This window comes from Acanthochromis polyacanthus, chromosome 6 (genome assembly GCF_021347895.1).
Source record: "Acanthochromis polyacanthus isolate Apoly-LR-REF ecotype Palm Island chromosome 6, KAUST_Apoly_ChrSc, whole genome shotgun sequence".
Classification (NCBI taxonomy): Eukaryota; Metazoa; Chordata; class Actinopteri; family Pomacentridae; genus Acanthochromis; species Acanthochromis polyacanthus.
The window spans coordinates 27,932,563-27,946,152 of NC_067118.1; the positions used below are offsets into that span (position 1 = coordinate 27,932,563).

General features: G+C 39.3%; 1 protein-coding gene across 1 annotated transcript; it reads left to right on the forward strand.

Moving 5' to 3' along the window:
* Positions 1-240: 240 nt before the first annotated feature.
* On the forward strand, positions 241-11,802 carry LOC110945761 (matrix remodeling-associated protein 8-like). The gene is made up of 10 exons (XM_022187346.2): positions 241-411; positions 5,616-5,642; positions 5,773-6,081; positions 6,176-6,277; positions 6,898-7,356; positions 9,870-10,028; positions 10,213-10,243; positions 10,332-10,411; positions 10,520-10,573; positions 10,700-11,802. Exons 1-10 carry the CDS (start codon positions 384-386, stop codon positions 10,723-10,725), a joined length of 1,275 nt encoding a protein of 424 aa, XP_022043038.2. The 5' UTR covers positions 241-383; the 3' UTR covers positions 10,726-11,802.
* Positions 11,803-13,590: the final 1,788 nt, after the last annotated feature.

Below are 13,590 nucleotides of genomic sequence, written 5' to 3' on the forward strand. Positions count from 1 at the left end.
ATGCAAACTGTTTTTTTTCCCCTTCAGCCAAAACATCTCAATCAGTCTTGTACTTCTGATGGTTCCTGCATGTAGTTGTTGTCCTTCTGTTTCTATGTGGATTATTTTGATGAATTTTCTTATTTACACGGCATGTTGGCATTTGAAACTACAGCTTTCCACCAAACTTTTTAAAGTTAGTTAGTGCGCATGTTTGTGAGGGCTTCAGCTTCATGCCAGTGTTGGATTTCATTGGCTGTCGGAGGCGGAGCGCGTTTCGGCTCCAGACTGCAGGAACACAACAAAATCCAGCTGCTGGCCGCTGAACTGGAGGCTCTGCTGTGTTTTATCGATAGACGCGTACATCACCTCTGACGGCCTTCACCTCAACTGCTGCCAGAAAGATGCACCTAGAAATGACTCTCCTGCAGAGTAAGTTGTCTCGCTTTTATAAAAGGAAAACAACTGATGGAAAGTATCTGTTGTGTCATAATTGGGTCCAGGCTAGAATTACCCGTCGGGAACAAAAGCATTTCTCACGTTTGCTCTGATGCACCGTCAACGTCTTCTTTTAGACTATTGTCATTATTTTCCCACAATGTCTGCATAAGCTAGGACGTTGGCCCGTAAAAAACTGTATTATTGTTGTTGAACAGTTTTTATTTGTGTACAATTGCTCCTTAATAGTGTCTGCGCATGTTTTTTTTTCAGTTAGGCTTTCATTTCCATGTGTCCACTGTTGTTTTTATTGTTCACCTAAAGTCTTTGTGGCATAGTTATTCTATTTTTTTCATTTTAGTGCAACTTATATCTATCTATCTATCTATCTATCTATCTATCTATCTATCTATCTATCTATCTATCTATCTATCTATCTCTTAAAATTAAGTAAGTTTGGTTCAGACCATATTGCTCAGTTTCAGTCGAAGTTTATCTGTCTATCCTCATGTAAAACTCTCTGACCCTTTAATTGGTGCTTCTCAAATTTGAGGAATTGATTTTTTTCATCGGCAGTCTTTTTTCTGATTTCTAGAAATAAAATGGGTCGACTTTGGATGCGCATGAACTTGAAAGTGAAATACATCCACAGTGAGGCTGCGTGGCTGGTCTCAGCCTGTTGTGAATGTGGGATTTTTTTATGGCTTCAGCCCAATGTGTTTCCAGTTAACTGCGGTCTGAGTGGAGGAGTCAGCACAATCCAGCAGCCAGTCATTATAGTGTATGTGTCAGTAATGACTGTTTCACCACGAGTGGGTCTCTTTGAGTCCTGCATGGCGAGGAGGAGGGAGATCCCCCTCTCCAAACCGTGTTTATGATGGTTGGCTCTGTCTTAATGAACGGCCATAAACAACGGGGTATGGAAAAGATTAGAATTGCTGTTTTGAATAAAGCTTACAAGCATGCAACTACACAAAGTAGAAAATGACAAGGTGACAAGGTAGCATGTTTATGTTCTGGAAAGCCCCAGAAAGCAATCCCTCGACTCTTTTGAGCCCACTCTGTCCTGCACAAAGGTAGACAAAGGTGGCCACACACTGAGATGATGATGCCTTCACAGCTACGACATTTGGGAATCATCAGATCAGATCAGCTATACATGGAATGAAACCAAGGAAGTTGTGCAGACATCGCCTGATTGTGCACCGGTGTGGTCCACTGCAGCTACATGAAGATTTATTAATACAGAAATGCACACAGAATGCAAATTTTCAAAACATGGAGAAGAGCTTTAACTTAATTCACAGCTAGACCTAATTCAAATACACTAATAAAACATGTGAACAGATTCTTTGTCAGGATAAAAAAGCAGATGCATTTTCATACTATTTACTGACATTTCAACAAAAATAGTGCAAACTCTTTGAATTGATAGGAAATCAGTGTAACCATTTTCTGGTTGGTAAGGCTGTTTAGAAAAGGGTTTAATTCAGCAGATTGTGCTCAAAAAGTTTTTGAGCGGATCAAATGGTGACAAATTCTCAAGCAAGAATTCATCAACACTCTTATCAGGTGTGACTTTAAAGGACAATGATCAGATAGTGACCAATACACGGACACCCCTTTGATTGTAAAATGCCACCTTAAAAAGCAACTTTACTCCGATGGCACGATACAACAGATGACGATAGAAAGATGAGAACAGACTGTCAGATGCAGGCATGTCAGTTAAAGCTGCAGTGAGGCAACTGAATGTCCACAACTCCACCATTTGTTGTCTAAAAAATCCCTCCACACAGCTCTGGATGAACGTGTCAGACAACGTGATCCTGTCCTGCAAAATGTCCACTAACTTAACCAAGCATTTAAGGAAAAATGGAACAGCATTCCACAAGCAGCATCAACAACCTCATTAACCGTGTGTGTTGCAGATGTGTGACCAAGTACTGATTTGTGATCTCTGGTCTATGGCCCAACGCTCCATCTGCCCATTGTCATTTCCAGTGTAGTGCATAATCGATTATTTCATGACGTCCATCCTGCTGTAGAGATGCCAAGAGTTGCAACAACAAATACGTATTCATGTTCAAAAGAAAGGCTGGACTCTTATCAAACATGACATTCTGCATTTATATTTTGTTCAGTATATGTACAATAATATAGTAACTAAAATAATCCACAGACATCAGATACATATGTACAAATCTATAGCAAACCATACACATGCAAATAATCCAATATGATTGTAATTCACGTGGACATAATAGGTTTTTAGCATACACAGGAGTTTCCAAAGAACAGTCAATAAGCCCTCCAGACCTCTGAGTGTATCTTTGTATGTTTAGCTGAGTTTGCAGCTGAACACATTTGTTTGATTTAGTCTCTACCTATGACGGGGCTGTGAGTAAACTTCACACACCCGCCACAGCTATGAATCACAGAAATGATGCTGACTAAATTCATGCTTTATGTTTTAGTAATATCTGAAATCCTTTCTGTTTTACATAAAGGATGGCATTGGGGTAGGCGATTCTTCGTGTGATTCTCGATTTTGCAACTGACGGCAGTGATTTTGCAGCTCATTTGCTCAATGTCTGTTATTATCACCTGTGATTCAGTAGCACATTGTTAAGTCTTACTGTTACAGCAACCTCATGAGTCAACAGCCTGTGTGTGTCTAATGAGAGACAATTACAGGGGCTGGGACACTTTGTTTTACCATCTGCAGGAAAGTTTATACCCTTCAATAGAAAAACCCACCAAAGTTTTCCAGCCTGAGGTCTCCTCTCTGGTGCCAGTGTGTGTGCTGAAGTCATTTTGTTCAGCATGAAGTGTTATTATATGCTGTCTTGAACTTACTGCATAAAAAAGGGGCTTCCAGATAGCCTAATGGTGAAGGTACTGTACATACCAAAGACCCGCAGCAAAGAACCCGTGCTGCGTATCACAGTCTTTTCTTTTTCTTTGTTTTGTACCTGTTGCATGCTGTCTTATTGCAAAAACGCATTTAAAACTAATTTCAGGAGCACAAACAGCAGCAGTGCTCCAGTGAAGTATAGTGTGAATGCAATTAAATCAGCATTGAATCTCACTCTCAGGCATGTGCAGCCATTATGAGCGTATCACCTGGATTGTTTTGCAACCAAATAGATTTTACACAAACCACTTATGTGTAAAAATGTGCCGAAAGTACCAAAAATCAAAGTACTCATATTTCACAAAAATGTCCCTCTGAGTTTTAGACTCTTAAAGATTTGATCTCCAGTTGAGTATTATTAATACTTTCACATTAAAGTAGCAATTTAGTGTACTCTAGTTGGTCCATGTGGGGCTCATTTAACACCTTTATGTACTGTTGGGTAGAGTCATCTATAACACTACATCATATGCTATGGTCTCATTGTACTGCATGTTATATTATTGAAATCTTATTTGGAAAACTACAGTAACTCTAGCTTTCACATTACAGTGAAGAAGAGGTTAAAAAAGAGGTGTTAAATGGAAATGCACCAGTAAATTACCTCAAATCTGAACACACACACTGAACACACACTTTTTCTGCAGTTGTCTCTGATATAAAATCTTATTTAAAATGCTTCAGTAATTTACAGATTTAAAACTTCCCAATATTTTAGTTGCCTTCACCAAAAGTCTAATGATCTATTAGAGCCTCTACAGAACTCCACTGCCTTGCTTTTAACCAGAGGGAAGAGACCATTTCACAACAGTTTTACCCTCCTTACACTGGTTTTCTGTATGTTTTAACATTGATTTTAAGATTTTGTCAAAATCTCTTCTTTTGAAGCTCCTCTTGCATTATTTCTAGCATCTTACTCTCATAAAAGCCTGCGTAGATACAGTTGTGCTCATAAGTTTACATACCCTGGCCAAATTTGTGAAATATTGTCCTTTATTTTTTAGCAAATATGTTTGTTAATGTAAACATTTTCTTTCATTTAGGCCTGGTGTTTAGACAAAGCTATTTATTGTCATCCAGTTGTATTTGCTCTGATCATTCATGTTTTCATTAAAGAATGGAGCACATTTGACAAATTCTGCCAGGGTATGTAAACTTATGAGCACAACTGTAGCTTCAGATTGTCAGGCAGAGATCTTTTGAATGCTTCTAAAACGAAAAGGGGACAGAGGATTTTATGTCAAGCCTCTAGAATTATATGCCTTTGGAAGACAGTCTGTCTGACTCAGTAACATTTTTCTCAAAATTTACTTTGGAAAGCTTATCTGGAATTTGTTATCCTTTTTATCATCTTGCAATACTGTGCTTGTTTTTATAAGCTAAAATATGCAGATTTTTATGACTTGCTGTTTTAAAAATGCTGTCCCACTTATGTAAAAGAAAGTACAGCTAACAAGTTGAACACCGTCTTCTCAACTGCACCAGGGCTGGAGCATACCAACTTAGACAGGGTGGAATGTACCACTCCAAATGGAGGGGTGCAACAGTCAAGAAATGTTCGCCTTTGTTACATATGTGTAATTTTCAAGTCTAATGTCAGAGCACAAAAACATTATTATGATTACTTTTAATACAGAGTGTTTTTATAAGTAATAACACTGACCTTTATGGTTCATAATGCCTATTAGCAGTACAGTAAAAATACACAGGTGTTCCTGGACTTTTGACACCAGGTAGTGTAGACTGAAGTTTCTGAACAAGAGGCTGCTTCTTCATTACCTCAGGATCATAACCTTGCAACAGGCCAGCAGCAGCCGGGATGAATAGAGGCTCTGTATGCTTTGGCTGCATGCGTCTCCGCTGGCCCTTCAGTAAACAGACAAATGAAAAAGCACTGTGGGAAAAAGTGCATCAGAAATAGCAAATGTGCTGTAGGAAAATCTCCAGAGTGAGAAAATACAAACAACAAGAATATATTTCCTGTAGATTGTTGACATCTAGTGTATTTTCTGCTGTTGTTTTCCTGTGTGGAACCTTTCACCATTTCTTCAGTTTGTCTCTGTCTGTTTCTTTAAACTGTCCTCTCACTGAACCCACATCTGCTCCAGCTGTTGGGTCAGTGCACATGAAACCTAAAATCTCCAGACACTGAAGCAATTTTCTGGGTGGAAGTTCTTCAAATATTTCTCAAGACTTAATCAGTTAACAGCTTATCAGTGAAAAATCTCTGTAAAGAGGCCACGAAGATAAAACTAATCATTTGTTCTTTTGTCTCTTTTAGTTCTTGCTGTGCTCTTCCTGCCAGGAGGTAACACATTCCTATTTCTTCACACTTCCTTAATAAGATCTGAATGCATAGCAGCGCATGTTCGGTTCTTTTCTTTTTGTCGTTGCTGCATGGAGTTTCTGAGTGCGTGTGTTTACATGTTTCTTGTCAGCTTTGGGCCAGAGCAGCAGCAGCAGACTTGGCCTAGTGGTGGAGACCAAGAACATCACGCTCCCTGCAGGCTCCAAGGCCGTGTTGCCCTGCCACAGCCCTCGCATGGTGTGGACCCGGGACAGACTGAAGGACCGTCAGAGGGTGGTGCACTGGGACGTGGTCCACAGCAGCCCAGACTATTCTGTGGAGCGAGTCTTGGACATGTCACCTGGAGCCCGTCAGAGGGTCTACAATAGCTTCAACAAGGGACGCATTTCCCTTTCAGAGTCTGCTTTCAATGACGGAAACTTCTCCCTCATCATCAACAGTGAGACTTCTTAACTTTCCACTAAAAATAATAACATGGTTCTCGTCCATTTGTTAATTTCATTTTCCTGTTGTTTGGATGTTTTTCTTTGCAGATGTGGTGCAGACTGACAAAGGAGTTTATACTTGTAATTTGCACCACCACTACTGTCAGATTCACCAGTCCATTCAGATCCAGCTCAATGTGACCAAGTCAGGTGAGGCCCTCTGATCATGATGGGATTACTTGAGCTGTGATGTAAGAGATTATATATGTCTTTTATTCAATCCACACACAAGAAAACACACACACACACACACACACACACACACACACACACACACACACACACACAAAAAACAAAGTTTGCTCATAAGGGTTCCAGGAATTCTCGGATTTTTGGGGGTTTTCTCTGTACAATCAAAACTTTTGCTCTAAATTTGTCAGGTTAATCTCCATGATTAATAATGCTGTAGGTTTTAGTAAAAATATTTACATTAGTTAGGCTAAATTCCATAATTTCTAATACCATTGGGTCTTAGCTACATGAGTACATTGTTAGGATAATCTCCATAATTAGTAACACTGTTGGGCCTGAGCCCTAAGATGTATTATAATCAGGTAAAGTAGTGAAGTTTTAATCCCAAATATGTCATTTACTCAGGTAAAATGGCACCATAAATAACACTATAGAGTCTTACTCCAATATCTAAACTTGTTAGATTAATTCATAATCATAGTCTTTTTTTCCTGGAAACCGCTTTGACACACTGGCTGTTGTTTAAAATGTGCTTTATAAACATGGTCACTTGACTTGACACGCCAATGTGTTTCCAGCTCGGAAAGAGAAACGCTACTGGGATGGGGAGAAGACTGTGTTCGTGGTGTTGCTGGGCAGCTCGGTGGTCCTCCCTTGTGTGAACCGACGGCCCCTGTGGAGAGAGGGCCTCCAGGAGGACCAGCAGCAGGTAGCCCACTGGGACTTCCAGCCCCCCGGAGTGCGTCCTGACCGGGCCGACCGACTGGTGGACCTCTACGCCTCCGGAGAGCGCCGGGATTATGGAGCTCTCTTCGGCCAGAATAAGATGAGTGTGGAAGAGCACGCTTTTACGTTAGGGGACTTCTCACTGTCCATCTCTGACTTGAAGCCTGTTGATAAAGGCCTTTACTCCTGCCACTTGCACCATCACTACTGTGGTCTGCACGAGAGGCGCATCTTCAGGCTCACTGTGGGACCTCCACTGCCCTCAGCCCCCACCACAGTGCCCAGAATTCTCTTAAATGAGCCAGAACCAAGTAAGTAACTCATGACAAACATCAGTTGAAAATTGTTTTTCCAAAGGGTAGTAATGGCAAATGGTTTTTCCCCATATGGTGTCTTGGCTGAATTGTGCAAAGAGTGAGAGGGCTGCTCCTGGGTTTTTTTGTTATATTTATAGGCATAGTTGGTCAGTTAAATCAGTTCCTGTTCTTGCCAGTTTTCTCCTCACTCCTCTCTGTTTTTGTGTTTGAGCTGAGGAGGGAGGAGGTACAAGGAATGTAGGAGCTGGTTGAGCTAGAAAGAAAGAAGAAAAGAACAAAATCTTTCTGCTAGTTGCTCGCTGTTAACTGAAAAGCAGGATTTTTTTGGACTCCTCATTTTGCAGCTTTTGCTTGAGAAGCTGTCTGCAGTAAACAGCTTTAAATTGGCAGCAGCGGAAGTGGTCTTATTTTCCTCGCCAACTGTTTTTCATTTACAGTTTCTTGTGTTAGTCATTTTAACTGCACTGAGCAGAGGAGTGGGCTCCAACATGTTGTCATTTTGGGAGTGGATGGTCTATCTTGTTTTTTTTTTTCCCTCCATTTGACCTCATTTCCTAAAAGTCCCGACCATTTGTCTAGACTGTTCACACACACACACACACTGCATCTGCAGCTTTGTTTATTCCTATTTTCCCAGCCTATACTCGGTTTCTGTGCCGATGTGTATCAGCCTCTGGTAGAGCGTGTTTACCAGCAGTCAGAGGAAGTCTGTTACATCTGTTCAGCATCTGGTTGCAGCTGTGACATGAAAGAGCAAAATAAGGAGAGGGGATGAAGGTATGTGTTTGACTACACATGCTCCTCTCCTTTTAAAAAAAATGACAGCCCATTTAATAGCCCTGTAAATTATGTTGGTAAAAAGTGTACTCGTGGATAGATGGCGTCCTGCCCATTTCCTTTCACAAAACTTCACTTCAAGAAATTCCGCTCTTCTTTACGCATCACTGATCTCATCTGTTTTAAAAAAAGACAAATTGTTTGCACTCACCCAGGTGCCAGCGTTCATCTGAAATTACGAAAATCACCAGAGCTTTTCACCTTAATGCTGTAATTATTTATGGCACGGACAAATGGAACATTGTTTCTTTCTAATCATGAAGGAAGCATTATGTGAGCTGCCAGTGACTCAACAGACATCTCAATCTTTGAAAATAAAGATGCTTTCCTGCAGTTAATTGACTTGCAAATGATGCATATTCCACCGGGTAAAAAAAAAAAAAAAAAAAGGTAGGTAATTTTTGTGCAGCATATGTGAAAGAGCCTCTAACACATATGCGCTTGTCAGATGTGTCAAGAAAATGGTAATGGGCCACTGCTGTGACATGGCTGAGCCCCTCCTCTGGACAGTTGTGCTCTAGAGACAATGACCTTGGACATGTCTTTGCATTTTCATGCATATTAGGTACATTATACAATGACGGCAGATAATTACAAAGCAACCTTCCTGTGAGGAGGGCGGTGATTAAGTCAGAGTGAGTGTTTTTTCTTGATTGGCTGGCTTTGAAAGCGTGGTCAGTGATAATACATCTCATGTTTTCCTCATTAGTCTCTCAGTAGTTTTAGTTGAACTTGCATCCAATTTAGAGGCTTTGATGAAAGACCACAGAGAGAAACTATGATAAACTGTATATAATAAATAAAGACAGACCTGATGTATTTCAGTCTTTATTTTTCTGTGATCAGGCATCTGTGATCAAGCTGCTTTTGAGATTATGAGAAATTGCTTGTCGAATAATAGCAACAGTTACTCTGCAGCATTAGTTGTGATGCTATCTTTGTATTTACCATTGACTTCAGCTGTTTTGTATTTGCTGTAGTGTTACACCTACAAGGCCTGTGTTTGCCCATTTTTTTGATAATTATTGTCAGCTGTCAATCAAGACAGTGTAGACAAAGAGTTGGGGAACTGTGAGACACGTATTTTTCACCGATGAACTCTGCCGAAGGTGGCACAGATTTATTTTCCATGCATGCAGAAACTAGGCTTCTGTGTTTGCGAGCAGACTTCAACAGTCCTAAATGGAAAACGAAGGCAGAAATGCAGACAGACCACATTACAGAATTGGTCTCTCACACTTCTCCTTTTTTTCTGGTCAGCCTGTGTTTTTCTGAGGAAAGAAAATAACAGCTGCATGACATCAGGTCTGGAAGTCATTACCGCCGAGCACCATTTTGACATTTAACTCTCTGCTCTCCCTGCTTCTGTCTCGGGCTTTTCGAAACAAATGTGAAAGAGATAGTCTCTAAGGGGAATACAAATCTTTACTATTGGAGAACTACATTTCATTTTGATCCCTGATTATTGCCATTACTTCTAATGTAGCAAAAAGTAAAATATGAGTATAAATCTTCTGCAAAACACTGCATCATTATTTAATTTCTGGTTTCTTTGAGTTCACTGCATATTTACCTGTAATATTTCATTCTTCTCTGAGGTTATGTGTGAGAAATTTAAGTAGGTTTTTTTTCACAGAAGATGTTTAAATTTCTCCGTCTCCTGCCTTCAGGGAGAGAGGAGGAGGAGACTCCACGTGTCGTAAATGTCTTCCTCCCTGAACATCGAGGATATTTTGTGCAGCATTTGGGCTACTTCCTGGCAACATTCTTACTCCTGGCGTTCATTGTGGTCGCTGTCATCGTGTTGACTCGACGACGCAAAAAGAGAGGTATTGTGTGTGTTAGTATTTACCACATAACCTTCTCACTTATTCTTGGCATGCGTCTGACAATTTAATTGTTTGGTTAACATCATTAAAGGCAGATTTATCATGGTAACTGGAGGATGGAAGGTTTTGTGGATGCAGTGTGTTTGAGATTGTGTCTTAAATCTTTTTTTTTTCTTTTTGTCAGGGCTAGAATATGACCTGGGCAGAACCGACCAGTAAGATATTATCATAAGATAAATGTTAGACTAATTTTTCTTAATATAAAAGGTGATGATGAGTGAAACAATTCTTATTTCTGTGCAGGGGATTTGAAGCCAGTGGAGGTGAAATAGCATTAGACTGCACAGAGCTGAAGACCTGTAACCAAGATCCTTTGAATTCAGGTGCAGTAAACCTCATCCACATGCATGCTGCAAATATTTGTGGCCTATATAAAGAAATTATGTGCATTTTTTTCTCTTCATAACCTGTGCATCTGCTATATTCCACAGACTACAAAAATAACCTACTGAAAGAGAGAGATATGGCGAAAGACTGCAATAAGGGTGAGTACACGTTGTGCAGTGCATTTCAGTGAATACAGTAACGTCCTTACAGCCACAGAGTAGCCTAAGATAAGAAGCATTGTGCTTTGTGGTTATCATGTCCGTCTCCCTCTCCTCCTCATTCAGACTTTGATGGGAAAATGTGGAAGTGAGTGTGATATTTCTGAGATGCTGCTGGCAGGTCCAGGGCAAACACCGGAAGAGTGAAAGACCGTGGAGAGAAAGGAGAAAAACCCAGGAGAGGACAGGAGGAATGCTCCCTCTGCTGTAACTCTAGCACACTAAGCTTTTCACTAAAAGGCATCATATTTTTTCATGTATTTTTTATTTTTATTTTTATGTATCACTTTAATTTTCTCAAGCAGTTATACCAATATGGTTAACATATTTTTGAGCTTTATTCTTTGCATTCGTTGGATTGTTAATGTTGAATAAAAAGCATTTTTTAATCATCCTTATTAAATGCATGCTGTTTATTAGAGTATGGTTTTCATGGACTGTGTGTAAATGCAGAGCTGCAAGCTCACAGCTCTTTCTAATTGTTGAAATTTGATTTTATTTGCACAAATTCTGTTGTACTGTAATTTGTAAAAGGTACTTCATGTTATAAAGGTTCATTTACTGTATGTAGACCATTTCAGAGGGTGGTTGAAAACCCATTTCTGCGTGTGCCACACATTTGAAGGTATAGATAGTATAAAAACAGATTTACTTTGTACAAACAGCTGTGGTGACAAAGAGATGATTACTGTGTTACTTTTCTCAGAAAAACAAAATGTCAGACTTAAATTCGTATTCAGACAACATTTTACCTATTAAGACATATACTGTACAAAGGCCTCATTGAATACAAGTGCTAATTGATCATTTACCAATAATGGACTAAAGGCTCAGTCTGTGGAAACTCAGGAAAAAAATATTTGAATCATGTTTTTTTTAACAGACAGTGCAGTACTTGTGAACATCAAGCATGTGCCATGTTTGTAAAACACTGAATTTTCATTAGTGAATCTGCTTGTCAACGAGACAGGTACATTTCTGGAATAAACTGTGTGGCTATTGATCTATGAGGTTTACTGCAGGAAGAAGAGTGTCTACAATATCAGTAATGCTAGATGTAGTCCTAACTAACCCCACTTTCTTTCAGTCTGTCTCTTGCTGCTCTCTTCCACACTCAAATACTGGTCTCTTCTAATAAAAGATGCTTTTATTAAAGATTAACAACCATGGTGAGACTATTTGTTACATGTGTTAAAATGGGGTTCACACACATTAATCTGTGTATTTGATGACTGGATGAGCAGAGAATTATAGTTTGAATACATGAAAGAAATATTTGAGGTAGTTAACCACTTTCTAAAAATGAAAAAGGATCCGAATTTTTGGGCCGTCTGTGTCACAAGCCGCCGCCGCCACTACCGCACCTCCGCCGCCATTTTGGATAACTGCACTTTAATATGGATGGATGACACTCAATTAGAGTCTGTTTTAATGAGACTGAGTTCAGATGTGTAGCTCTGTCATTACATAGGAAAATATTTCTCAGAATTCATAGAGAAAAGTCTGAAATGTTTGCTAGGTTAGCGTACCACATGTTCTGTGGCTCAGCTAAAGCTAACTCTCTCCAGCTTCTGGATCTCTTGAGTTGCTTGTTGTTAAAATATCTTGCTAGAGGTGCTGAAGCTCAGAAAATCTGAGATGTTTGTTCAAATTAAGCTCATTCTCAAGTCTTATCTGAACTTTCCTCTTTTGTTTGAACTTTCCCTAAACTTAGGAGTTAATGACAGAGCAGCACATCCAGACTCAGTCTCATTTATGTAGAGGTTAAACTTCAGTGTCATTCATTGATGTTAAAGTGCAGTTTTTCAGATGTTTGTTGCACATGCTCCCGACCAAACCAGTCCAGGTAGAAGACGATGTGAAGAGAAGCTCCAGAGGATGAATATCACACATTTACATTGGAAATAAATGTCCTTTAATAAGACATTGTCATGCAAAAGTTGGATTTCCCTTTAATGATGTTCAAATCTTTGTTGGTTGTTTTGTTGATGTTGGTTTCGAAATGTTTTCTGACACTCGGCTCCAAAGATTAAAACCTTCTACGGCTCACAAGCTGCAACAAATCACACATTATCAACTATCTTTCTGACTAAACTAAAATAAAAAGTGAAAAACTGCCTGATTCCTGCATCATGAATGTAAATGTTTTGGGTTTTTATGACAGTAAACTGAATATATTTGGGTTTGACATTTAATAAACCAAAACAAAAAATGAATTACTGGAGAAAACAATCAACAGATTAATGGACAAAGAAAATGTTTTTTTTCCAACATATATGGCTGAATTCCTCCAACATTACAAGATACATACAACTTAAATTCAATTTTATTTATGTAACACCAATTACAGGTCAAATTGTCTCAAGACACTTTATTTTTAAGATTTTTTGTCATATTTCAAATATGACAAAGTAAGAAATTTAAACCTCTTGACTAATCCAAATTATTTGTTTTTTAAGAGACTAATCGACAATTAAAATAACTTTCTCCACTAAAACTAATAAACTAAGGTCAAATAGAAGGAACAGTTTTAAATACTGCAGTCCCATGACGATTAGAATAAAATTTCTCAACAAAAACAATCTGCTGGTGGATTCCATTAAATTCCTAATAAATGAAAAAAATCTCAAAGTAAAGATATCAAGTTGAACATCTCTATGGAGGTTGATAAAAGTTGACCTTCCTTCATTTCTCGGGAGCCGACTCCATGGATTTTAGGGCTGGTGGTTAAAGACCTGCTCTTCTAGTCGTCTTCCTTCTAGTCGCTGTAAAAAGTCACTCCATCCTCGCCAACTTCCAACCTCTTCATGACAAGTTCTTCTGCCTCCGAGCTGGTAGAAACTCGGGAAACCCGTCGAGACTCAGATTTTCGAAAACCTCGTCGGGCGGGGAAGGTGTGGTGGGCAAAAGTCTAACTGGTGTCTTTTCAAATGTTTTGTCTTTAGTTTGATTCTTCT

Bases quoted from the DNA above. Each gene is read 5' to 3' on its own strand.
- LOC110945761 (XM_022187346.2), top strand. From the start codon at position 384: ATGCACCTAGAAATGACTCTCCTGCAGA. The intron at 6,278-6,897 runs GTGAGGCCCTCT...ATGTGTTTCCAG, and splicing joins GCTCAATGTGACCAAGTCAG to CTCGGAAAGAGAAACGCTAC. The intron at 10,574-10,699 runs GTGAGTACACGT...CTCCTCATTCAG, and splicing joins GGCGAAAGACTGCAATAAGG to ACTTTGATGGGAAAATGTGG.